The following is a 27,681-nucleotide window of genomic DNA, read 5'->3' on the forward strand; positions in this document are numbered from 1 at the left end:
GTTTCCTCGCCTCCCAAAGGTACCATCCCCAGGTACCAACACACTGGGACTGGGGCACTAACATAGACTTGGAAGGGAATACAATTCATGCCAGGAAGCTCTTAGTCTCCGATGGCTCGCAGCACTTTTTTTTTTTAGAAGAATGTCTGCCAAAGGAAAATACTTAGGGCAGAAAGTGAAACCAAGTTAAAAGGAGAAGATTGGGCTCCAGCCCGCTTTGATTGGTCAGGCCCTGTGTGAGCATACGGTCTACAAGAGCATGAGAATCATTGGAAGCCCATTGGGCCTCATAGGAAAGTGACCACCCGGGAGCAGACAATACAGGGGGTTCATCAGGAGCAGGGGTAGGCAGTGTAGAGGTGAAAGCGTGTTGTGGATTGCCAAGCCCTGATGCTGCTGTGAGAAAATTCAGCTTCCTTTTCAAAATGGCCGCCGAACTGAAGCACATTAGATCTGTGGGCGTTTATTTTAGTTATGTAATAAGAAAATTCAGAAGTGAAATATTAGTGTCACCAAAGCAAGAAATAGGGTAAATGCATCGAGCAGAAGTAATTATACGATTACCTAAGGATCTATATGGCAGCTAGAGCTGACCAGGGATGGTGACAGTGTCATTCTCTTCTCCCCAAACCCCAACAGTCTTGCTCTACTTCTGTACAAAGATTTAATTGCAGGAAAATAAATAGAGGGTTGATTTAGAAGAAATTCATTACTTTCCCCAAGCACACCACAGGGCATTCTCCTGTGTATACTATCAAGTTACATAAATAATTGAACTATCCTTGTCAAAGTAAATGAACAAAATACACTTCACAGCACAGAGTCCTTGATTTTATTACATTCATTTGCTAATTCACAAAACTCAACTCTCCTAAAAGAAGGCCTGCAAATTGGTCCAGTGTGGAGAGCACTGATCTGGGAAGCAGACACCCCGGAAAACTGTAAGCTCAGCTCCACAGGTCCTAGCCAGGCAACTGTGGATATGTGCTTTGGTGCCGCTGTGCGTCTGACTTCTCACTCAGAGAGCAATCCGAGGAAGGTGTGGAAGGTGTGGAAATCCTGAAGGACCTTTCTAGATCTAACGTTGGCAGCTTTGCCTGCTTGGTCCTCTACAATATCTCAATAGTGTGATGCTAGCATGTGGTGCCAGGCCATCTTTTTATGAAAATAGCAAGCACACCTAATTATTTTATTTATATTGACACAGGGTTTCACTGTATAGACTAGACTGACCTTGAACTCCCTGTCTACTTCTGCCTTCCTAACACTGGGGTTTAAAACTTGCATCACCACGCTGGCTAGTGCACCCATTTTGAATAGCTCCGCTGTTTCCTTTCCCTATTCTGTCTAAAATGCTTTCTACGTAGTGGCAATAACTCCTACACTGCCGTTTCAACACCCCTGCCTTTGGGGGTTTTCCCAGCTTTCCCCTTGAGCTGTCTGTGGAATTTAACACAATTATCTGCCACTTTTTCCTATTAACACTTCCTTCACGTGGTTCCCAAGGCAGGATTCTTGCATGGTTGACTTTCCTTTCCAAACTCTCTGATCTGCCAGGAAGGCTAAGGAACACGGTTAGTGTTCAATCCCGTGCATTCTGTGTAGACCTTTGTATGTGGTTCACTCCCTAGGGCTGGGTGTTTTCATCCAGTCTCAAGGTTCAAATATCATCCAAACACTGACATGGACCCCGAGAGCCCTATTCAGGTCCTCGCTCCCTTGACGCTCATGTTCAACCAGCTACTCAGCTTCTCCACTTAGCTGCCTGGTCAACCCTGCCAGAACTCTTCGGATCACTCGATCTCCCAGTCTTCTCCACCCCACTTGCTCCTTCTACAGTTGAGGATAAAGGGCAGCACTGTCCCCTGGGTGAGGCCCTTTGTCACACACTTTTAGCCCAGGCTTCTGCGGATGCACACCAGCTCTCACTGGACCCCCCCTCCCCAGGTTGCTCGCCACTTCTCTCTACTTCTGCGGGTGCACACCAGCTCTCACTGGACCCCCCCCCTCCCCAGGTTGCTCGCCACTTCTCTCTACTTCTGCGGATGCACACCAGCTCTCACTGGACCCCCCCCCTCTCTCCCCAGGTTGCTCGCCACTTCTCTCTACTTCTGCGGATGCACACCAGCTCTCACTGGACCCCCCTCCCCAGGTTGCTCGCCACTTCTCTCTACTTCTGCGGATGCACACCAGCTCTCACTGGACCCCCCCTCTCCCCAGGTTGCTCGCCACTTCTCTCTACTTCTGCGGATGCACACCAGCTCTCACTGGACCCCCCCCCCTCCCCAGGTTGCTCGCCACTTCTCTCTACTTCTGCGGGTGCACACCAGCTCTCACTGGACCCCCCCCCTCTCCCCAGGTTGCTCGCCACTTCTCTCTACTGTATAATCATGGCAGCAGCCTCGCCCCTAAGGTCAGCTCTGCCTTTTCCTCCTTTCATATGTTTCCCTAAGTCTGCCCGCCCTCCCTCCTTCACATGGCTGCTTACACATTCCCTCCCTATCAGGGATTGCTCCGGCCTCCCTTTTCTCTCCACCCTCCGTCTTTCCATCCCTACCTCACCCCTTTGCAACAATTACCAGTACCTATTAGATTTGTTTGGTTATTTATTTTATCTCCCCTAGTCAGAATGTCCCAAGGCAAGCATTTCCTTCGACTCTGATATGTTTGATACAGGATTCAGCAATTCCCAGGAAATGTTAGTAAAAAAATAAAATTAAATTAAATTAAAAAAAAAAACTTCTCTCATGAGTGAATTATTAAAGAATCACATGGACTTATCTAAAATTCCAAGTTTGTCATTCTAAGCTCAGAGAAGCAGGAGCTTTGGTTCTACCACAGGCAAATGTGTGTGTGTGTTTGTGTGTGTGTGTGTGTGTGTCCATGTGTAGATGTATGTGGATCTGTATGCACCTTTGACCACTGGGGATTTCAAACACCAACACATACCAAAATGTTCTACATGCTGGACATCCAGACCGCATTGCAACGCCCTTTGCCTTTAAATAAAATGTTGTCATCATGAGTATAAATATGTGAAAGGAAACATTTCATTCTTTCCCCAGTGTCTTCTATTTTTACCGTCCCAAATGTGAGATTGCAACCTGAAACTGGAGAGAGTATGAGGGCCTTTGGAAAAAACAATAGTTATGGCAAAAGTCTATCGAACAGCAAGCACTGACAAGCTGGACGTTCCTAGGACAGCACAGGTAAGAGGCCCTGCTCAACTGGAGAGTAATACTCTATTGCAATGGAGCTTTTCAGTGAAAAAAAAAATGTCATTCTCCCTGACACTGTCTAATAAGTCTCGTGGGCTTATTTATCAAACATTCTGCTGAGGCAGAGAACAATAAGCAATTTATTTCAGGGTTTTCAGGCTCCTCCTCGGCCCTAAGTTAAGTTGCAGTGATGTAAGTTAGTTACCCGTAAACTGTTGAGTCCTGATCATCTCTCTGAACTGCTCTGGAATTCATCATTGAAGTTGGAGGAGTTCCACTTGGGGCTGCACCTGACCCACGACCTGTTTTATTTTGGCAGTGTAATTTGGGTTTTAGTTATTTACTGTTGCTTTAAAACTGGCATATTTCATACCGATGTCTAGAGTTCTAGCTTTCCATGAAGTATGAGCAACTCTGACAGTGCCCGACTTCCGTCCCACAGAAGATTTTATGTGTGATAAGAGAGAATGAGTTCACAGCCCTCCCCACCTCCCTGCTTTAAGATAAGCTGGCCACAGGGCCTCCCTGGGTTCTGATTCCTCTCTGGCCCCTGGCACAGACCCATCAAGGTAAAGCTTTCGCTCTTAGAGTTTGCTTCTTTGACTTCTGCTGTTTTACAGGTAGGAGTGGTAAACTGTCATGGTGATGTTCAGCCGTGTCAGCCTGTTGAGTCATTGCTTGTGCCCAGTGACTGCTGTAAGACAGCAGTGTCTGAAAGGCTGTGCTTTTCTTGGTCATCAGAAAGAGATGGCTGGGGTTTTTGTAACATATCACATTTCTCCCCCCCCCCCGGGTTTTTTGTTTGTTTGTTTTGTGGGTTTTTGTTTTTGTTTTGTTTTCCAAGACAGGGTTTCTCTGAGTAGTCCTGACTGTCCCGGAACTTGCTCTGTAGGCCAGGCTGGCACCACCTGAGTGGTGGGATTAAAAGTGTGTGCCACCACCACCCACATCTCACCGCATGTGGGGAAGCCTTTTCTATGCTGGTGTTGGTAGAGCATGTGCCTCGATTCTCTGGGTTCTAAAACTCCATGTTATCTGAACTGAGCTGACTGATACGTACAGTAAGAAGCGTTCACGTGTGTAGCGCTGTCTCTGTGGGGGGTAGGGAGTGGTGTAGGCCAGAGGTTGATCTCAAGTTCCTCCCTCAGTCTCTGTCCACCTTATTTTTTAAGACAGGGTCTTTCGTTGGACCTGGAACTCTCCAGTTCAAGTAGACTAGCTGTCCAGCACGCCTAGGGATCCTCCTGTCTCTGCCTTGTCATTAAGATTACAATTATAAACTACCATTCTTGGCTTTAAAAAGAAAATGCGTTCTGGGCAATGACCAAATTTCCCCTATTTAGATATATAGCAAGAAGCTAAGTGGACAGATGGCAAAGACTGCGAATTCAAACACGTACACAGAACTGTGAAAGACCCACCAGTATCTTCAGCAATTTCAGAACTTAGCTTTTCATGCCCTCAACATGGAGCTTAATTTTGCTGGCCTAGGGATGTGGCAGATTTTCGTTGCTTTGGAAGGACTAAAAGGGCTCCTGGTTAAAGTGTGACATGCAAAGGCTGATCAGGAGATACTGCAGGTAAAGCTGCCCCTGCAAAGAAGACAGCTCTCTTTAGGCCATTGGATATGAGGTTACCTGGAGGGAACTTCCCTCGGTGGCAACTGGGACCCATGTCAGGTTACAATTGGTCGCATGGACCGGGGTTATGATTCTAAGCAGTTTCTGACCAGTAGCCTCATGGGTTCTGAGAATGGTTTGATTCATAAGCATTGTATGTAGCATGCACAATTTAACACCATTGTGCTCCCACATTACAAACCCGTTAGCTAATTCAGGAGAATGACAACATAAAGTTGGCTCTGTTTTACACACACACACACACACACACACACACACACACACACACACACACAAGCAAGCCTGAATTTCAGTCACAAAACTGTGAGTGTCTTTTCTTGGCTTATCTGAAGTCTTCTGATCTACCCAGTCAAAGCAATAAGGACATGTTTAGGATCAGCTTAATCTTGTAAAATCATTGCCCAGAAAGACTCAAAATCCTTGCCCAGAAAGGCTCAAAACTTGCTAATTGAAAAGAGGTTTTCAAAGGTGCTGGGGACTATCGCCAGCTTGTACAGCTTTCAGTATGCCTCCTCACACTGGATCCAGGCTTAGACCCACAGTGGACAAGTTTCTCTAAAATTGTTTGTTAACAATACAGATATTTTCCTCATGAGTGTTGTCTTTGTCACCTCAACTTTGAAGCCTTCAATATTATTTTTGCTCCAGATATCACATCTGAGTCAGCAGGTCACTAAAGAAACATCTCAATTCTTTTCAGTAAAGCTTCCGGAAAGCCAGATTCTAACATGTTTCTGTCAACAGCAAAAGAAATCATCATGGTTTCTTATTTTTGCAAGTTTCTTTAAATATCAAACATGCCCATGTTAGAGATCAAACAATGTAGCCCATTCTATTGATCCCTTACAGTATATGGCATGGCTTGTTTTTTTCCTGGGCAGTAGACAAATTTCAAACTAAAGCATTATGAAACAAAAGTCATATTCGTAAGTGATTCTCTGAAGAAAAGATATAATCCTCTGGTTTTTAATTTTCTTATTATTTATTTATCACCTGTTCAGAGCAGTCTGTGGTATATTAAATTTCACTGAAATGTCTCACTGTTTTTTTAATTTATTTATTTTTATTAATTACAGTTTATTCACTTTGTATCCCCCCATAAGGCTCTCCCTCCTCCCCTTCTGGTCCCATCTTCCCTCCTCCTTCTTCACACATGCCCCTCCCCAAGTCCACTGATAGGGGAGGTCCTCCTCTCCTTCCTTCTGATCTTAGTCTATCAGATCTCATCGGGAATGGCTGCATTGTCATCTTCTGTGGCCTGGTAAGGCTGCTCTCCCCTCAGGGGGAGGTGATCAAAGAACAGGCCTATCAGATTATGTCAGAGGCAGTCCCTCTTCCCATTACTATGTAACCCACTTGGACACTAAACTGCCATGGCCTACATCTGTGCAGGGGCTCTAGGTTATCTCCATACGAGGTACTTGGTTGGAGTATGAGTCTCTGGGAAGACCCCTGTGTTCAAATTTTCTAGTTCTGTTTGCTCTCCTTGTGGGGTTCCTGTCCTCTCCAGATCTTACTATTTCCCACTTCTTACATAAGATTCCTTGCACGTTGCCCAACAGTTGGCCATAAGACGTCTCACTGGTTTTTTGTTTGTTTGTTTGTTTGTTTTGCTTTTTTGGTACCACCGATAGTGACTGTGAAGGAGAAAGGGGAAGAGACTGGGGACTGAGGTAGCCTGAGTACAGGCTGGAGTCTTAGCCTGGAACCTGCACTGTGTTGTCACATTGTTTTTGAGATGATGGGCACCCACCAGGCAGGCAGAGACTTTTCAAGTGCTCAGGTTTCTCCTATACCTCAATGCCACATTAGTTCTTTCCTTGCAAACTAAGGACACTTCAGTTATTTAGTTAATAATGTCGGATTTGCATAAATTGGCCTTAGTGGGAAAGCTAATGAGATGCATTTTTGCTTTGCAGAAAAAAGCAATTTGAGTTTTAGAGTCCTGTAACAAAATTAAATGAAGAGAAAACCGCAAGTGCCTGGGTTAAGAATAGGAGAGCTACCACTGGTGACCAAAATACTAAGTTCCCTTCATTTCATTATTCTCTGGAGATGTTGGTAAGCTATCCCAAAGCTTGTTCCCAGTCATCTGGTTGCCACTGAAGAGTTAAGTAAAATGAAATGTACATAGAAAATTTTCTTCAAGGAAAATAGCAGTGGCAATAATAAATACCACATCCATTAGTAACACTTATATGTGAGTTAAATTTTTATATATGAGCTAAATTTTTCAGTCATTCTAAACTGGCACAGGAAGTATCCGTCACTGTCTTTTCACATAGAATAAGGATAAGGATCCTTCATCCCTTTTCAGTGAGCCGGTTGGTCTTTAGACTCTGTTAAACTCATAGCAAACCTACAAATATGCATCTAGTGCATGAATACTGTTTGGTTCAATTGCAAGAGGTCGCCAAAGCATACTTTAGCGATGTCCTTCTGTTTCAGCATATTGTCATTATTTCAGAGCTACATGACTGCGATAAAAGTGGTTAGTATTACTTTGCTTACTTCAGGCAGTAATCAGTAATTTCCTAAAAGTGATTCGTTAGGTAAGAGTTAGTTGGTCAAGAAATTTTCATTGAGTAGGATAAAGGGTTTTGTTTTTTTCTTTTTTCTTTTCTCTCTTTTTTTTTTGTATGTTGTTTGTTTGCCATATTTTATTCATGACTCAATATGTGGTTCCATGTCCTCTGAAAATAGGCATCTGATATTCTGGGATACCAAACTTCTGTGGAGTTTTTTAACCCTGTTCCTAGAGCCCATGAATCAGTGTTTTAACAAACTCCAGGGATCCTTAATTGACTACAGAGAGAGAGAGAGAGAGAGAGAGAGAGAGAGAGAGAATGAATGAATGAATGAGCTCCCTAACTCGTTTCCTAATATCTAGTGGTCATCCCTAAATAAGCAAAACTAAATGAACTCAGTAAGTTATATTTGTATATTTATTGGGGTGGTGGTGGTCGTGTATGTGTAATAATAATTAAAGAGGCTATAAATTGGGGGACACTGGATGGGTTGGAGAGAGGAAAAGGAGACATGAAATGACCCAAGCACAGGACTCATTTATGAAATTCTTGAAAAAAAAATTAAGAACTTGAGGGGACCATGGATAGTCATCACTAGATATTCAGAGATTATATACCTATAAGGTAAAATAAACAGCCAAGTCAGGGCAGGGTAACGATAAACTAGGAAAATGGTATTTTGTAAGATGAATGTCCCTCTCTCCATCCCTCCCTTTCCCCTTTCTACCTTTTCCACGAGAAAGATTGATGTCATGGTGTGTAATGTAGTAACTGTGTAGCCATTTAAAATTATTTTTTAATTAGTTTGAATTTACCTTAAACGCCTCTCCTTGCTAGAAAGTGTTCTATAGTTGAAGGGCAAAGTCACCCTGCCTGGTGAGACCGGGCAGGCACGAGCTCTGCAGAACCTCACAGTGTTCTCCCAGCCAGTGCTGGTGGAGAACATTTCTTCCATCTACCTCTTTAAGGAGAAATCAGGGAAAGGGAATGCATTCATTGTGCTAGAGCTAGACCGTGCGAGGAAATAGTCAAGAGAGAAAAGAGGCACATGCCAAAGGACGAGGGGCAGAGCCCGAGACAGGTGACTGGGGATGACATGAAAGAGACGTGGAAGGACCCAAAGCCTGATGCCCACAGGAACAAGAGGTGAAGGCAAGCTAGCAAGGCCAGCACTCCATGAAGTACCAGAGTGGCTTCCTCGGTTAGCAGTGGTGTGCAAAAGGAAGAGCAGATTGTATAGCTGCACACACAGGCTTCACAAAGACTGGGCTGTCGGACGGAAGCCAGCAGTAGCCTTGATCTCTCTGCCGTATTGACCCTCGAAACTGCTCCAGGAGATCAGCCCACCCATGGCTCTCCTCCATGCTGTGACATTGTGGTGGCTCGCTGTTTTGGTCTGTGTCAACTCATGCTGTCATCATCTTCTCTTCCCTTTGTAGCTTCTGCAGCCTTGTTTCTGCTTACTCATGGATCTGTCTTCCCCTGTTCCCTTTGCCCTACTTCTGGAGGAGTCTGCTGCTGAGCTCTTACTGCCTTGGGTTCTAAAACCCTCCTAGAGGGCAGCTCTAATTTTTATAACCAACATCAGGAAGTAGAGAGGGAGGCTATTGGGTCAACCATCCCTTTATGAGTTACTGGCTGATTCCAGACTGCTTCTAGGTCAGGACTAAGCCACTTAGCTGTGAGTCAGGGGCCCAGCCTGTTCATCAAGATCCCTCAAAATGCAGCTCTGATCCTGCCTGTCCGCCTCTGTAAAGCAAACCAGGTGTGGAGAATGCACTTTGCCCTAGCTGTGTGGGACAAGGTTAAAATGAGATTCATGAGAGGAAGGCTCAGTTTGAAGGTGATCCTTGAGATCTCACTGTGAGATAGTTGATTATTGGCTAAATTCTTCCTGTTAAGTCCTGTCACACTTCCTCAACTACAGATGTAAAGGGAAAGATGTATCACCGTCTTCATTCAAGTGTTAAATCTAGGTTTCTTTCGGGAGAAGGAAGATCACCGCCTTTCTTCTTGTCACAGTCAAGACTGTGACTCTCTGCATGATCCAACAAATGTTTCTTCTCAAGCAGCTGCACTTTCATCACCTCCTTTGTCTTGGGTAGTTGGCAACATTTGTGGAAATAATAGGAACCGAGGAAACAAGAACAAGCATCCTCTCAGGCTTTATCTGGAGAGAGCCCTGGTTGTTTTCATTGCTCCAGATGGACTGGAGAACCAAGGCAAAACTTTACATCACAGCGGTGGCGTGTTGGTGAATGTGAAAAGCCCTTGAGAAGGGGCTGCAACTTCCTTGCTTAGCCTCCCACCCACCCACCTCCAGGCCCTTGACTAACAGGGTGACCACATGAATCCCAGCACAATTACCAATGCAACTACTCCCCTCCCCCAAATGTGTAGACCACAGCCACGTATTGCCAGGTCGAAAGGTTGGCTAGCCCTGCAGGCTTTGCTCGCTTCCATGCCAAGGGGTCTCATATTCTTTAATCAGGCTTGAGAAGTTGCTTCTTCCATCCCGCTCTTCTCCCTTTTCCTTGGGCACCTCTCATCTGCATTCTTGCACCATCACCACCCCGCTTTTCCACAACTGGGTGAGCAAAAGATCCAGACCTTGACTACCTAAAAGCAGAATGAAAAAGTTCTAGTGTGTTTCAGGAGTGTGTTCATAAACTGTTTCCCTTCCTTCACTTCCCTACATAAAATTTTCTTTTTTTCTACCCCGACTCTTCCATACATAAAAATGAACATACATTTTACTTTTCTGTGTGCAGTTCACATGATGACCTTTTATGTTTATGTTTAAATAGTACATTGTTTTTATCTTAAAAACAACTTATTTGGTTGCGAGGATAAGGGGAAGAGGGGTGATGGAGGAGGGTTGGGAAGAGGGAGGCTCTGGGCGGGGGAGAAGAAGGGGGGAAGCTGCAATCAAGATGTAAAGTAAATAACTTAATAAAAAAATTAAAATGTATTATTTAAGACAAAAAAAACATAAGCAACTTGGAGTGATATTTGGCTGGTTTTCACTTTGCATATTTTGACGGCTATTTGTTTGGGGTGGTTTGTCTGTTTGAGGTTGTTTTTTTAAATGGCTGAAAGAAAAGAACCTGATTTGATGCCCCACAAACTGGCTCATTAGCCCATGTCTCTTAAAACAAATTGTCTTTCTGTACATTTTTGTATATGTGAATTGGCATTTCCAGATTAGAGGAGTTTCAAACTATGAATTGGACAGAGAAAAGTAACACTTGCAGCTTGCATCTTCTGGCAGTTCAAAGCCCAAATCAATTTCTCAGGGAATGTCTGCCAACAGCATAATGTGAGTGGCGCTTTTGCATAGACAGAGGCTCAGGTATGAGTCACTAATCGATCAGCACACTGCATTTCACAACGCGTGACCCCACCTGTAGCTTGTGGCTATTATCAGCTCAGGAACTCTGTTTTCCCCTTTCATTTAATGCTTCCTCTTATGAATTTGGGGGTCCAGAAGGAGTCATTTATGCCCTAGGTGCACTGTATTGTATTATTGTATTATTAATACCAGGACAGCAGCCGAGTCCCACCAGACTGTCTTTGTGGTCTGCTGGCATTCTGGGAAGCTTCTGAGCATGAAAGGAGGCTGTTCAAGCGAGATGGGCTGGGGGTCTGGGCTGACGGTTCACTGCGTGTGCGTATGACAGCGTGGAGAGGGAAAGGCAGGCAGAAGCTCAGACCTGTCCCGTTGTCCCACACACCATCCTCATCACTGGCTCTGAGGAGCACCTCTTCGTGGGAGGGTTATCCAAGTGGGGAGCAGGATCAGAAAGGTTAGCCGTGGGGGCCCAGGCACAAAATGAGGGCCTTCAACAGACCAAAAGTCTAGCAGATGTCATGAAAACCTCACCCGCAATGCATTCCAATAAAGTGAAGTTAAACATCTTAGCTAAATTATTGCAAGTGTAATTAACAAAACGTTTGCAGTGCTCTGAGGTGCTTCTGTGAATAAAGCTTTTAAGAGCCCGAAGTTGGTTGTGCAAATGAATAATTTACCAGGTCTCTTTTGCAACTTAGAATGGCTGCTGTTTCTATCAACACACACACACACACACACACACACACACACACACACACACACACACACCTCCCCGCCCCCACGCACACTCACTCAACCCACTCAGTGCTACACGTCATACACAGTAATTTGTCAATAGTCCTCGAGTGTTGAAATAACAACATATAGATTAACGCCTGCTTTTCAACCTCTGGAAATTCTTTACATGGACTGGAAAGAACTGAAACAATATAAAGTTAGAGAAATTGGTGGAATACGTAAGACAAATATTCTACCATGAGCTCCCATACTTGGGTGAAATTCTCCCTTGGGAGCTATCACCATTGTTGTATAGTAGTTTGTGTTCTGTGTGGTGCCATTGAATTTTTAATTGCTCTGGATTATAATTTTCAATGCAATTAGTAAAATACCTTCAATTACATGATTATTGTGAATGAGGTTGCTGGCTCAATTACGATGAATGGGAAAGATGTGTGATTATGTGTGGCGAGCTCATATACGGCACTTATTTTATTACATACAGGGGCGCAATGATAACATCTAATCATGTTGTACCTTCCCTCCATCAACAACATCTCCATTGTAAAATACACAAGAGTTGAGATCCGTTGACAATAAGCCACCCACTGGACCCTTCTGTGCGAAGTAATTGGGTTATTCTGTGAGTGTAATTGAATAGACTGATTCTGTGCAAGCTGGACACATCTAAATGTGGAAAAAAAAATGACTTTACCTCATTGATTAAAACTGCTCATATCACTAAGTTCTGAGTTTCAGGAATTTAATCCTTTCTAAACGTAACACTAAGCCCCATTATACCTGTTTGCTTTTGTGTTCAAGTTCCATCCCCACCGGTCCATAGCAGCGGCAGCATTAAAATATGCCTGAGGGAAAAAAAAAAAGGAGGGCTTGTCTTGGCTGTGACAAACATTATAATCATCCTTGGTTTACAGATGCACACTTAACAAGCTTATAGCACATAATTAATTCTGCAAAGGATGCTGTTTGACAGAGTGGGATTATGAGAATTGCATATTGATAGTGGCAGGAGAAAACGAATCTATTTTCTCTGGGTAAGGTGGGGTATCCTTGTGTTCCTTAGAAACCAGCACATCTCAGAGGTGTTGCTCTCAAAATGATCTCAGGATGGAAAGAAATCAGTAATTACAGAGCCAGGCATTCAGTTGTGTCCTAATTTTCCCACCAGTTTTTCAGCGTTTCAGCTGCCTCAGAGACTTAAAGTCTCCTCATTAGGTAGCAGCAGAGGCAAGCGGCCTCACCAACTCCCTCATTCTCTCACTTGCTTTTCTTTTCTCTCCCGGCTTTCCATCCCTGCCTTGGGAGTGACTGTGAAGATCATTTGCCGGAATGATTGGCAGGTTAGAGGATTCGATCAGATGAGTTCCTCTTAGTGCAGGTCAAAAAGGCTAGTTAGCAGGAGCTGTCGAAAAATGCCAGCAGCATTCGAAATGGGAAATGTCATGACTTCCAGGCAGGGGGTGGCACCTGGAACAGAAAGCCCTCAGCTCATTAGCTAGTTACAGGATGCGGGCTTGACTGGAGGGAGCAGGGAAGGAAAGATAATACCCAATAGGGACAGTGATTGTGAAGTGGCATTGATTTCATGTATAATTTGTTTATCACTAGAGGGGACAAATGCTGTCCCTCCGACAGGAGCAGAGGAGTGTGGACTGTGAATGAGGCCACTTAGCATAATCTGCAGGTTGAGTTTAGGATTTAAAGAAGGCAAACTTCTTTATTGTTAACTGTGAAAATGATCAGGTCATGTTGCATTAATTAAAGCTGACAGGCTCTGAAATGCTTTCTCTGCACAACTGTGGCGAGTTCACCGTAACAGGGATGGGCAACTTTAGAAAAGAGGGTTGTTTTCCCTTGCTGATGTGAAGGACTAGCTTAGCTGCACACTGAATCATAAGAGGGCTGGCATGTTTATACCCACGGCTTAGTAACGCCGCCGCACAAATCAAACTGGGTTCTCGTCGATATGGGAGACCCAATGCCTTCTGAGATATTTACATCTGACCCATGTTAAAAGAGAAGTACACTCGACTATGACTGAATCATATTTTGGTACATGGTTCACTATTTAATCCTTGCTTTTCTCGAAGGGGAAGCTCCCCAATTTCACTATAGCCTGGATGTCAGTTCACCTAGAACTGATCTACAGCCAACAGATTACAAGCAAAGCTAAACAATACATACACTCACAGAGAAAATTAACCTGCAAGTTGTAAAAACAGAGCGTGACAAAGCAGCGAATGCTGTTTCCTGGCAGGTACTCCTTCACCAGGCCCTGAGTGAAAACCCCAGTGGTCTTTACAGTGAATAAATAGGTCTTGGTGTGGGGCCTTTACCTACATAAATTCTATCCGAAAATGTATTTTCTTTTGATAAGAAGTTTTCTGATATCATTTAACTTTTGCTTGGAGATCATCATCTTGTTATTTTAGTCACAAAGGCTTCAGTTGCAGGTCTTCCTGGCTGGACACTGAAGGACGTTTACTCAGCATCTGGATTCTGCTGAGGAAATAATGTGTTCAAAATGCCTTTGCCTTGAGTTTCTCTTTCCCCTTAAGTATTGAGACATTTTATGAGGCCATTATTAAGTAGCCAAGACTGGTTTATCGAGCAGCCTCAGACTGCTGTGTGCTGTGAATTGCACTCTTAAACCCTTCCCGTCAAAACACCGCTGCAAAATTTATTCTCTTCTGTATCCAGCATAAAAAGCTTAGCATTAAGCTACTATATATACTGTCAAGTTGTACTGCATTAGTTCTGTCAAATCAAAATATTTAAACATCAGTGAAGATTCATTCATCTCTTCATTTGAGAGTTTTACTGTATAGTTCAGAAACTGCTCCTGAAGGGAATGTGTATCTACACAAGAATGGTTCCTTAAAATAAATCTTATTTATCACTGTAATTCAGTGTGTTAATGAACTGCAGATTTATTAGGAAAATGGATGATTTTTGAAAAAAAAAAAAAACAGTCATTTCACTTTTTTAATTGAGGACTGGAGGTGTACCTCAGATCTATGAGTTTTGTTTTGTTTCAACTACAAAATAGGTAGATGATAGATAGATAGATAGATAGATAGATAGATAGATAGATAGATAGATAGATGGTAAGTGATAGATAAATAATAGCTAGATGATAGGTAACAGGTGATAGATATATAATAGCTAGATGATAGATAATAGATAGATAGGTAATAGATAATAGGTGATAGATAAATCTAGATGACAGATAGATAGATAGATAGATAGATAGATAGATAGATAGATAGATAGATGATAGGTGATAGATAAATAATAGCTAGATGATAGATAGATGATAGGTAACAGGTGATATATATATATATAATAGCTAGATGATAGATGATAATAGATAGATAGATAGATAGATAGATAGATAGATAGATAGATAGATAGGAAACAAATATTTTAAGTGTTGGTTGTCTACAGTGGTTTGTCAGGCTGTCACCTACTTTAGCAGGAAACCCTAACTTCAGATGTGGCTGTTATACAGAGAGGAGAGTTTGCACATGCCTGGTCTCACACTGCCTTATCATTTTCCCCAACTCAAATGCAAGAGAGCCAACTCTGTGTTCTCTACCTTTGTGGACGCTGATATTTTGAATTCTTTGTTGCTTCGCTCTGATGGAGCTTGGCATCCCTATATTTACCCTTCTCTTTGTTGAGACTTTCCAAACTCTGTGGCCCGGGTAAGCATTGTTTGAAGTCTTGCCTTCAGGTGTGAGGAGTTTTTATAGACAAGGTCCCTTTGGGCTCCTGGAAAGGACTTGGCACCTTGTGATTATTTATCCTCTGTGTAAACTGACCTCAACATGTACTGCACTGACCACACAGGTTCCTACAGATTAAAGTGGTTTTCATAACAAGTCCTGAAATGTTGCCTTTTCACCTGCGTTGGCACTTGCACCAGCGATATTACAGCCTCGATTCAGCAGGTCGCCGAGCTGGCTTCTCACTATGAGTCAAGGCAGTGGCGACAACAGATGATTCCCCGGCATTCCATTCTTCACTGCCTCTGATCACATTTTAAAGGCTAGTTGTAGTCAACACTATTCTTTTTTTTCTTTTTCTCATTTATTTCAATAATATCCAATACTATTCTAATGAAGAAATGGAAGTTATTTCTTATCAAGTCCCTACTCTGCCATGTTTGCATAAATCATGTCTGCAGTGACCCTAGCTACCATATGCTTTTCTCAGGAAGGTCACAGGTAGTTGTGCGAGGTACACGCTAAGCTAGATGCTTTAATTTCTGGAATTTATATTTTAGTTGCAACAAAGTTACAAACTATGGTTGTTCAAACTTGGATAAGCATTGGACTGTGTTTTTTCACGTATGAGAAGAAAGTGAGTCTGCCATTCCTGAAAAGCAGCCTTCATGGAGGGTAGCCAAGGATAGTTGTAGCAGTTGATAAAGTTGGAGTTCTCAGTAGAAAATTAGAGTCTGAGAAAACTCTGGGAAGCTTTGATTTGCCATCGTGAGCTAGATGGTTTCCCAAAGATTTATCAAGGAAGACTCATGATCCTAAAAGTAAGTGAGTTTTATTGTCGTTATTATTGTTATTGTTATTATGTGTATAGGAGAGTGTTCTAATGTTTGAAAAGTCTTCAAGACATTTCTGTTTGTTTTGCTGTGGTGAAGAGTATCTGTCGTTATCTGGAAAAGCTAAAATGTGTCCTTTGTTTACTCTGTATCCCTGAGAGACAGGCACGTATTTTTGTCTTTTCTTCATCCCAAACAACATTTCATAGCAGACTGACTAAATGCAGAAACAACTATAAATAACCAGATTGTTTTTTTAGGTAGAAATTAGAAAAATTTAAATAATTATAAATACGTATATAAGTTGATCTTCTTTATGTTTTGTCTTGTACATTTGTCGGGGTTTTCCTTTTTTTTTTTTTTTTTTTTTTTTTTTTTTTGTGTGGCCAGATCTCACTGTCTAGCTCAGGCTGGCCTCACGCTTGTCATATTTTTGGCGCTGCCTCTGAGCACTGGGATTATAGGTATATGTCTTTACATCTGTAGATAGACTAGTGCCGCCTTCTTGGTTGTTCTATTTGGAAAATACAGTTATTTTTAGTCAAATAATGTTTTGATGATCAGAGGTAATGGTATTTTAGTGAATGAAATGGTGTGTGTGTGTGTGTGTGTGTGTGTGTGTGTGTGTGATGGTAGATGGAGGTCAGGGAAGGACTTTGTGGAATCAGTTCTCCCCCTCCTTTTTCACATGGGTTCTGAAAGGAGTGAACTAGGGTTACCAGATTTGCATAGAAAGAGCCTTTCCTTCCTTACTCACTGAGTTAAATATTTTTTAAGTAAACAGTCAGCTTTGACTGTGGCAACTGTCCCTAGCTGTGGTCAATATCAGTAAGAGCTCCTTGGGCTTCTTACATTTTTAGAGCGCAAAAGAGTTCAAAGACCGGAGAAGAGATGCTGTCCTGGAACTCGATCTGCAGACCAGGCGGGTCTCAAAATCAGGTGGATCTGCCTGAGGGCTGGGACAGACGATGTGCACCACCACATTCAGAGAGGAGTAGGGCCTCATGAGCCCCTTCCCCATTCATGACTGACTGTCAGCATGGCCGCTCTAGTGGCGGCTGCTGACTGAATTGGCTATACCATACCTAGACGAAGACATTTCCGAGCCCTTTTCCTTACCTTCCAGCTCGTTTGTTCTTTCTGCCCACCCCCTCCATGCATAAGAATGGTCTTTAAAACAAAGAAAGTGAAGCCTCAGAGCAAGCCCTGTCACAAAGTTCCACTTCTTTCAGGAATGTTCTGGAAGAAGGCAGGGAATTCACAGTGAACAGCAGATAGCTGGACCTAGGCTGTGAAGGATCTTTGTTGATACACTGAACAGCTCAGCTTTTACTGTATTCACCTATGACAAGACTAACTGGACAGAGCAGATGGCAATGTTTCAAGAAAGGCCTGTTTTCTAGATTGAGCTAAGGGACAAAAATTAAATAGTTCTTGGCAGATGGAGAATCTTCCAAGTAAATGCTGTTTTATCAGCAGACATCCTAAATGTCTGCTGATCTTAGGTAGCGGAGTTAGTCTGCCTGCAAGGACATAAACAGTCTTGAATGGACAGCCACCTACTTGCTAGGACCCGAAACTGCTAGCAAGTAGTCAGAAATTTCGATTCATGAACTTATTCTGTCTTGTCTGCATGTTAAGGATAAGAGATGAAGTTATTGTCTTTTGATTGTACCAGTTATTTGTAATATAGATTGAAAGATAATTTTTAGAAGAATCAATCATTAAGAAAATGAATTTGTAATATTTTTATATACAAGGACCAAACATGAGTTTCCTATATTGGCTATTTCACATAAATATATTCATGAAATATGTGTGTGTGTGTGGGGGGGGTTATATGTCTCCGTATTGATACCAACGAAAAACATTTTGAGTCTCTTTAAATTCCGTTTTACCTTCTTTGTAACTTTCCGCAGGACACCTTATCATTCAGTATGTTTGCCTTTTGAACAGCCTGTTTCCCTTCAGTTTCCAATTTCTAACTTCATTCCACCTGTGACCAAGGAGGAGAAAGGAAATGAGAGAGAGAGAGGAGAGAGAGGAAAGAAAGAAAGAAAGAAGGAAAGAAAGAAAGAAAGAAAGAAAGAAAGAAAGAAAGAAAGAAAGAAAGAAAGAAAGAGAAAGAAGAAAAGGAAGGAAGGAAGGAAGGAAGGAAGGAAGGAAGGAAGGAAGGAAGGAAGGAAGGAAGGAAGGAAGGAAGGAAAGAAAGAAAGAAAGAAAGGAAAAAGGAAAGGAAAGGGTGTCAGAGGCAATTGGCTGCTCAGGAGCCAAAGATTTAAATGAGAAGTATGATGAACACATCACTTGTTAGCTTTTAGCACAATTACCAGACCTTAGGAAATGTGCATGGAATAGTTAGTTGGGACTAAACGCACTCCTTTTAGAGGTGGTGGCAGGCCGGGGATCTGACTTTCGGGGGTGTGAAAGATGCTGAATTGGAGGGCTGGTCTCCAGTTGGGCAGTGGAGGGTGTGCTGGGGAGCCAGACAGAAAGGGTACCTCAGCTAGACCAGCCTCAATTGAGGGGCCTGTGTGGCATTTGCATACTCTTCCTGCAAAGGAGGTTTAATCCAAAGAAAGGAGGTGTTACTATTGTGGGTTTGGCTTTGTTCAGGGTGAAGAGCAGACGGAAATCAGCTGAAGAGGCTTTTCTCAAAGCCTTGGGCTCAGCCTGGAGGTTGCTCCAGTGAAGTTATGTTCTCAAGGGCTGTTTGCACACTATTGTCTGTTTGAAGATCTCCTAAACTCAAAGGGCTCAAAGTGTCCCCTTCCACCAGCACAAAAGAAGGAAATTTGTGTGGTGAAAATGGCCCTCGTGTTGCAGCCTGAACCCAAGCCCCCTTTGTTCTTATGCAGACAACTCTGAAGCCGGCAGTCCCTTTTAGGGCCAGACTGAAAGGGTCTCACCATCCCTTCTCTGCTGTCCACAAACAAGGCAAAACCCACCCACACTTAAGTCTTTCTCTGCCAGCACAAAGGAAGTCTTGCCAAAAATACGCTTCCCTCCTCAAAATTTGTAACAGATAAAAAGCAGTGTTTGATTAGCATAGATCGCTTGCTCCCTTGTGAGATGTGCTGAACTGGTAGGGTTCACATCTAGAGCTGGGGCGGGGGGGGGGGCAGGGTAAAAGGCCTTTGCCACTCTGCAGTGCAGTTTTATGCTCAACCATCCTCATCTCAAACCTGGTGTGGTGCGCTTGGAACTTGCAGCTGCGTCCAGTTTTCACAGAGATACCCTCCTTTTGAAAACAGGATGTGCTATGTGGCATTCAGCGGTCTGTAAGACACTGTAAGTATGTGTCACAATCTGCACACTTTTTTGTACCTTCCCATCACAGTATTTGTGGGCCAGAAGTTAAGACTTGTTTCAACTTCCCGACTCTTTTGTTTTGTTTTGAACCTAAATGATCATAATCCCTATAAGTCAGGAAAACATGTACTAGAAACGTAGGCTCTGAGTCTTATTTTTTTAACCAGTGTATTTGTTCATGAGGGTACAATCAGCAGTTGTGACTGCCTTTTAAATTGATAATTTTCCACATGGAGCTTAAATAATAAGTAAAAATAAAAACACTAGTGTTTGTGTGTGTGTGTGTGTTTAAAATTTACAATATATAAGCTGAAAATTTCTTGTAACTGATCAAGGAGGACAGAAAATAAAACTTGGCATTAGAAGTTGGAAAAAAAAAAGCACATGTACTGTTTTATAGCACCAAATGTAACTTGAGTCTTTACTAAGATTATCAATTTCTTTTTATGGTTTTTGATCTTTGGGCAAGCTTTTGGCCCACTTTAAACTCTCGTGGAAGACCACAAGCAAACATAAATAAAAATGTTTCTGTATCTACAAGAAAAGGGAATGTCTGCCAGACTCTCCTAATCAAGGCAGAACTGGTGCATGTGAAGAGGTTCACTGGAGCCAGCTTCTGGGAGAAAAGCTGTGGACTCAGTGGCAGAGGAGCTGTGGACCTTTTATCAGAAAGATCATGTCTGGGGGCTTCTGCTGCTGTTCTGAAGCTTGTGGGAGTCGTCATAAGTGAGGCCAGGAGTTAAGACACTGGCAATGGCCAGTAGGAGCTTTCTGAAGTCGGAAGAGGGAAGATGAAACGGCGCTTGCAACTTTGCTAACTATGTGAGTTTTGGTGATGGTGGGATACTGTCTCTGATCTTGGTGAACTCTCTTTGCTGGAAGTGACGCGTTCTGTCTCCTGCTTTGCATTTCCCTGTGAGAAGTAGGTCTGAATGGGGGGGGGGGCTTGAATATACTTCTTTGTTGCTGAGCTTGTCAAGCATGGCGCTGTGTTCTCTTCCCCACCAGGAAGGTCAGGCCGCTGGGGGGCCAATCTGTTTTCTGAAACGAACCCTACTGTCTGTCCCTGGTGTCTGACAGATTGAAACAGTTGTCTGTATTGCTGTGCTTTCAACAGTGGCTAAATGTATTGCTTTCTGGGGAAAGGTAATACATATAGGCTGTGTTGAAGAAAAGAAAACCTTTCTGACGACTGGACTTCAGATGTTAATATTTATCTAAATGGCAAATGTTATTAACTTTCTAAGGACATGTTTACAGATCTGGGAAGTTAATTGGGTATACTCTCCACACACGCATTAGTCACACACACAAACACACACATACAGTCTCACATGAGCACACGCACAGGGTCACATACATACTCTCTCACACACAGACATACAGTCACACAAACATACACACACATACAGCATCGTACGCATGTGCACACACTAGCACATGTACAGGTATACACATACTCTTACAAACATGCGCACATACAGTCACACAATGCCCTCACGCATGCATACACACACACACGCATACACACAGGCCTAGGTAAGCCTTCACTCCAGCACTTCTTCGAAGGTCTGTGCATTTAACTGGAGTAATGAAAGTACAAAGTGTGGAGCTGTTTCTGTGGGGGACTCGCAGAGGTAAGAGGCTTTTGTTCACAAAGACTTCAGTTTCGCGTTTTTGGAGCCGAGATATGTAGAAAGCCTGAAGAAATTTGTGCTGTACTGAGCTTCACTTCAATACTCTCCAGATAATTGAGCTAATTAAATCTTTACCAACATTAACACAACTCCGGCATCCCTTGGACAGTGGATAATTATTGCACGAACATGGCAAGCTTAAACTAAACAGATGAAAATAGAGTTTTGTGCAATGGGTATTGAGTTTATTCCTTATTCATCTTTTGATAAGGTTTAATTAAACCTGCCTCTCTCTATTGTGGCGAGAATGAATGTGCTTGTTTTCTTAGTGAAAAGCAAATTATTCACTTCAGCTATGGTTCAGTAATCAAAGCCCTTGCAAAGTTTTGGGTTGTAGTGTAGCTGTGGGGATATAATTGCTGCGATTCTGTATGGAGGCTTTATCTTTTTTTTTTTTTTTATTACTTACTCTTATTTATTTTTGTAGAAAGAAGTTTATAAAAGCCCATTTTGTAATGTGGTTTGGGAGCACATGTTTGAAGTTTGCATATAGGTTCACTGTGGCTGGATTATTTTAAAGGTATGTTTCTTAGAACTGCTTGCTAACATTAGAAGTGACAAGGGACACATATTTAAATAGATGGCATTTGGTTTCTTGTTTGTTTGTTTGTTTGTTTTAATTTTACATTAGTGAGGAAAATGCAATAAAGCCTTTAAATCCAGTGACTATCTCTGGATCCTAAAGAGAGAAGAAACAGACACTGGGAACTCTTTTGGAAAAATGGCATTTTTATTCTCTTTAATATTCTTTAAATCCATAGGAACTTTTTCTATGCTGCTCTTTTAAAGAAGACGTCCCCTCGTGTTGGTAATGATTTTGTAGTGCACAGGGGTTTTATGTGCATTGAAGACAAACTTACCAACTTTGCCACAACTGCAAGGATGTCCTCTCTTGATTAAGTAAAATAAGAGATCACAAGGATATAGGATATACTGTGGGGCCAAAGGCAAACTTAAATTGAGATGATGAGACTGCAGCAAAAATGAAATCTGGCCTGCACCATCACCCAGAGCTCCCGATTCCGGCCTCCCTACTTTTCTCATCCATGTAGTAGGAACCAGGGGAGCTGGTCCTGTGATTTGTAGTAAGAAACCAGCTGTTACTCAGGTCAGCCTTGCAGTGCCCCACAGCCTGACCTAGACCAAGTGAAGCAGCTGCTACAGGGGAGTGTAAACGCTGTCACCTACCACGTCTTGCTATACTTTGCCTGACTAGTCACTTAGTACTGGCTGAAATCCAGATTAAGCCAGTGTTCTTCATCTATGGAGGAGTTATTCTAAGTATTGAAAGCCGTACTTTTAATTCCCTTCATGGAGCATGATATCATTTTGGTAGACTAAAAATGGTGGTTCTTAGGGGCAAGGAAGTAAATAGAAAAGAAAGGCTGCCTGAGCTGATTACATATAGGAGAAGTCAGTTATATCCCATGAAATGGTTCTTTCAACTGTGTTCATACTTGTGTGTGTGTGTACGCGCGTGCGCGCGCGCACACACACACACACACACACATGCACCTATGCACACATGTATTTGCCATGCTACACTGAGTCACTTAATAAAATGCATTTTCTTTTACAGTGAGCTGTGGCCAAAACAAGTTTCAAAGCAGTGACTGCTCCTCAGATCCCCTTCATTGCTTCTCCTGGGAGGCAGGGGGAGGGGAGCGCTGGGCAGACCTCCAGGCCCTGAACTCACCCATCAAAGTAGCTCCACTTTAATCTGCTTTACACTTTATGCTTCCATCTAAGATGTTTTTTAAACAAAGGATGCAATGCCCAGGAAATTGAAGGGATGATGTCTCAGGTTCCTCTTAGGATTTTTCAGAACTGAGTATAGTGGTCATTATTTTGGCTCTCTGTTCTAGCAAGGGTTGGGGAAAACAGCTAGACTTCAGTATTTTGTGGTTGAACTCAGTCTCTGTTTCTGTCTCTCTTTCCCACTCTCTCTCCCTCCCTCCAAGTTAAATGTTTTCTCTCTAATCAATCCCATGAACAACACTAAGTATGGGTAGATTTTTAAGAGATTTGCAGCTGAGTAAAGAGAAAAGCCATCAGTCCCCTCCATAGTCTTTCCTGTGCTGACTCTCGGATAGAATCTAGTAGTAGTGACATTAGCATGGATGATTTGGGAGCTTCCTCATATGCTCAAATGAGGATCCTAGAGAGAAGAGATTCCCTAACAAAGACCTAAGAACAAAACAAGCTGTCTTCCCTCAAAGTGTATTTTATATGACTTCGTTGGGAAAATTGAAAGAGATTTAGAGTTTATTTTTTCCCCTGCTTTTGACATTTATGGGTGAATCCATGTGACGCAGACTGCCCCGAAGCCAGACCCTTCTATGGAACTCTTTTGTTTAATGATGAGCTCTTTCAGTGCTCATTTGACAAATGGTGGAAGGCCTTATGGGCTTCCTCCACACTTACCTGCTGTTAGTGGGCCTTTTGTCAGTCATTTATTAGGAGGTTCACATCAGTCCCATCCTCGGACTTCACTCAGGTGCAGCAGCTTTCAGGAACTCGGAACTACTGTGAGTCCTTTACCTGGTCCAGCCAGAGCCCTGGGACCTTGCTGTATGACTTAGGAGCTTGGGATCCTGGGACATGTCAGCTTTTCTGAACTTTAGCTTTCCCAACAGTGAAGCAGGAATGAAAAAGGGACCTATGCCATCAGCTTGTGGAGCTCAGTCAGGATGTAGACTGTAGAGCTAACCTTTAGCCCAACGCCTGTGCCGTCCGCAGAGAGTGCCCAGTGACTGAAATGGTTTGTAACAGTTTAGTGCCAACCGTGATAGACACAAGATTTATTTGACATCTTTCATACTGGCTCTCTTTTTCCTTTATCTAAGATGAAAATTAAAAGTAGACAACCCTTTTGTAAAAAGTAGTGCACCATGTTAATTGATACAAATGATAAAGATGACAAAAGGCGAAGGAAAGATTGGCACTCGGGTGGGAATAAGTCGCTGAAGAGTTCTATAGCAATTGAGAGAAGACATTCAAGCGCTCTTTTTCCTTAGTCAACAACGAAGACGCACAAATGAAGGACTGGGTGTGCTGAATGTCAGGGAAAGTAATAAAGAGGAAATAGTTATTGACGATGATAATTAAAGTCTCAGGCTCCTCAGTAGTGGCCTCCTACCAAAAGCACCAGGATGGCATGGTCATAATGAAATGGGACGCAACAGGTAGGCCACTCATTAAAACTGTCCTCAAGTGATGAGAGCTCACTGGCCACATAGCCCCTCCACGTGTCCTCCAAAGAACTCAGGAGGGGTGAACTGCTCAGGAGGACAGCTGGGCCAAGCATGGGAATGTACAAGAGAACCTGTAGTGATCAGGGCAGCAGTCTGAGGATGGAATTCAAAGCAAGACTGAAGATTTACTCCCTCCCGACCTGAGACACCTCTGATGAAATAAACATCAGTTTTTCCAAAGCCGGGTCAGCGTTGCTGAACTCTGGGTAGAGGTCAGCACTGGTGAGAAAGAGCGTAAGGCAAAAAGGCAAAGAGAAGTGCCAGGTGCATGCCAGCTGCCTGTCTCCCTGATGAGCAGCCAGGACACCCCAGCCGCTAACTAATGTCTCTCTCTTAGTGTGGAAACACATATGTAGTTAGGACCTGAACACATGTAACAGACACGGTTCTCATCTATGTAGCATTTGCCTAAATTGGTGTGCTAAACTCTGTAAGATCACAGTCAATTTGATTTCATGTAAAAATACAGATTTTCTGCATTCCATTAAAAAAATAAAAGAAGGAGGGGGAAAAAAAAAACAACCATCAGTGTGCGCTTTCAGTGGAAGAGCCTTGACTGAAGCTCCTCCCATGTCCTCTGTCTCCCAGCCACTGGGGCCTTTGTCTTTCAGCTCTTGTTTATTTTGTGGTTGGAGAAACGAAAAGCAAAGTTTTTCCTTGCCTGTTTCTTTCTGGTGGTAGCCTCGCCCCCGTCTCTCACTTCAGTCACCTTCCAGTCTTTGATTCCAGCTCGTCGTAGCTGTAGTTCTTATCTTCTAACCGTTAATCAGGCTTATAAGGTTTCTTTTGGGTACATGCCCCTGTCCCATGGCACATGACAGAATGCTACCCGGAAGGGAAAGATTTACATTTAGTTCCTGGGGATCCAGGGCTGAAGAGAATTTCCAAGGAAGAAAGATCTTCATGTAAGTAAGTGACACAAATGAGTAAGAGCCAGAAGACAAACCAGTAAGCATTTACTAGACGTCAACAGATCACAGAAATTCCCTAGGAGATATGGAGATATAGGAGATAACCCTGTGGTCCAGGGTTTCTCAGTACATGGCCTTCAATATGGATGATAGCTCTGTCCATCCCATGTGAGATGTTCCATTCAGCACATAGAACTACAGTGCAGCCTAGCAGGGGAAACAAACATTCAGGAGTGGTGGCCGGGGTAAAGGTGGTATCTGAGATAGAAACGGAGCATCAGATGTGGTCCTGACAGTCAACAATCCATTCCAGGAAGGCTGACAGTCCAGAGTATATTTGGAACTGCAGAAGAAATGCAGTAGCTCCGCCGGGAGGGGCCGGGAGGGTTACAGTTCAGTGAAGAAAAGCAGAAAAGATGTCCAAAGAAGCACAAGCCACTGTCCAGAAACTCCAGTTCTTAACTCCAGAGACTCTGCCATAAAGCCTGATAAGATTAGTAGTGATGGTGGTGATAACATCTCCTTTGTTTTCTCAGTGCTGGGGATGGAGCCCAGCGCCATGCACATGCTAGGCAAGCACTCCACCAGTGAGTCACAACCCTATCCCAGTCTCATTCACTGTGTGCTGAAGCCACGGAGGACTTTGCCATGAACCAGCCTATCCCCCAGAACCAGGCTCTGGGGGATGGCATTCTTTAAACCCGTTCTTCTGCGTTGGGGACTGGGAGGGAAGCTCAGAGGCCATGAGCTTAGTAGTGCAGTCTCACTGCCTTGTTACTCTGCTTCTGACAAGCCTGCTCTATCTTAGATGTTTCAATCAAATCTGTCTAGGCCTACGCAATTACTTTGTTGCTAATATCTAAAGGAACCTTGGCTACCTCTGGAGATAAAATTAGAGATTCAAGAACTACAGTGCTCCTCAAACCCTGTCCAAATTGAGTTAATTAATCTGTAACTTGAACACCCTAAAGGCCCTATTTAAATACAATTTCACTATGAGTGAGAAGCCCGGGGAAACTTGATTAAAACTGAATGCAGTCAGAAAATAAAATAAAAAAAAAAGTGTGAATCTGTCTTTAATCTAAAATTCTCAGCATGAAAATGTGGCAGAAGTGTCATTGTTTCAGTTGGTTCTTCAAATATATATCACAGTTATTTATTAATAAAATGATAATGTTCCATGTAAATTTCATGAAAGCACATTGGTCTGAAAGCTCCTGAGAATTCTACATAAGCATTTGGTGTTTTTAAAAACACATGTATTAGATGCTGTCACTGTGGGCCATATTTGGATCATATTGACATCTCATAAATATTTCTTTCGGGTTAAAAATACAGCTGGAGCAGCCGAGTTGAGTGGAAGCCTTGGTCAGCGACCAGCTTTGATAGATCCAGGCAGCTCTCTCTGTTTGTGGAGGAAAGAATAGTCAACAAAACAAAACAAAACAAAACAAAAAACAAAACACGGAAGTGCTTGGTTTAAGGTTCCCTACAGCTATATTATAATAGTAATTTTAGCATAATAACCTGATGGGAAAATTAATTTGCATTTCTTAAAATACTAATCAGTAATTCCAGAACACCTTGATGCCTTGGAGCCTCTGACAACTGACAGAAGGATTATATATATATGTATGTATGTATTTAAAGCAAGGTAAAGAATCAAACTATGCAAATGCAGACATGATCAAAAGGAAAATCATACGCTCTCTCTGGCACTTCATCTCCACCCCAAGATTTTAGGTTGTAAAGATGGCTGTTAGAGACAGCACAAAGAGAAGGATGGGAAGTGTCCACCCTGACTGTGTCAGCTCCACAGATTCATGTTCACTTTTTTTTTACTCTTGTGTTACTAATTACTGAAGCGTGTGCAAGGGACGTTGTTGGTTCCCACTGCCCAGATACAGAGTATTCTCGGAAGCAGAGTAGGCAGCTTTCCCGAGTAACTGTGTTCTAGAGGAAGGGCCACTATTATTCTCGTCCATAATTTGGGGTGTCCAGTTGATGTGGTAACCCCTGAATTCCTCAAGACCTGTTCTGATTAAGCAGCCTCGCTGTACTCCATAGAGCGCCTTATTTCTCTAGACATGGGTTTTTAGAGGGCTGAAATTTAAGCTAATAAACCTGCCAGAGCTGCATGCTGACATGACTTGAAAGTTAACTAGAATTTATTGGTCTGCAGCCTACAAGCTGATCTGTACCATGCTGCACAGAAGAAAAGCCAGCCTTTAAAGTTGCCAACATTTTTTTTAATTACCTCAAAAAAAATCTTTCACATCCTTAGACAGTACTGTTGTTGGTCTTGCAACCTCGAGCCCTCGTCTCCCAAATTGGGTCATTAGTGGCTGGTATCGACAACACCCATGGCTAATACAACACTCATGATCACATTCCATTCTCTGAGTCAGTGTGGGGAATGAAGAAATGGCTTAGCAGACTAGCCCTATCTCGGCTTCTGTCCATGAGAAAG

General features: G+C 42.9%; 1 protein-coding gene across 9 annotated transcripts in view; it reads left to right on the forward strand.

The window, feature by feature from the left end:
- The window catches only part of Cdk14 (cyclin dependent kinase 14), a 537,826-nt gene that overhangs the window by 455,731 nt on the left and 54,414 nt on the right, over positions 1–27,681 (forward strand). For 5 of the 9 annotated variants that reach the window (XM_060374035.1, XM_060374040.1, XM_060374034.1 and 2 more), the window contains one exon: positions 2,016–2,659. In XM_060374035.1, coding sequence (XP_060230018.1) covers positions 2,016–2,452 — 437 coding nt within the window. In that variant the 3' untranslated portion in view covers positions 2,453–2,659. Of the gene's footprint in view, positions 1–2,015; positions 2,660–3,065; positions 3,210–27,681 lie in introns of those variants that run through there. The other 4 variants (XM_060374042.1, XM_060374041.1, XM_060374036.1 and 1 more) reach the window with 3 other exon arrangements.

The sequence above is a fragment of the Meriones unguiculatus genome, chromosome 21, assembly GCF_030254825.1.
Source record: "Meriones unguiculatus strain TT.TT164.6M chromosome 21, Bangor_MerUng_6.1, whole genome shotgun sequence".
In the NCBI taxonomy this organism is placed as follows: Eukaryota; Metazoa; Chordata; class Mammalia; order Rodentia; family Muridae; genus Meriones; species Meriones unguiculatus.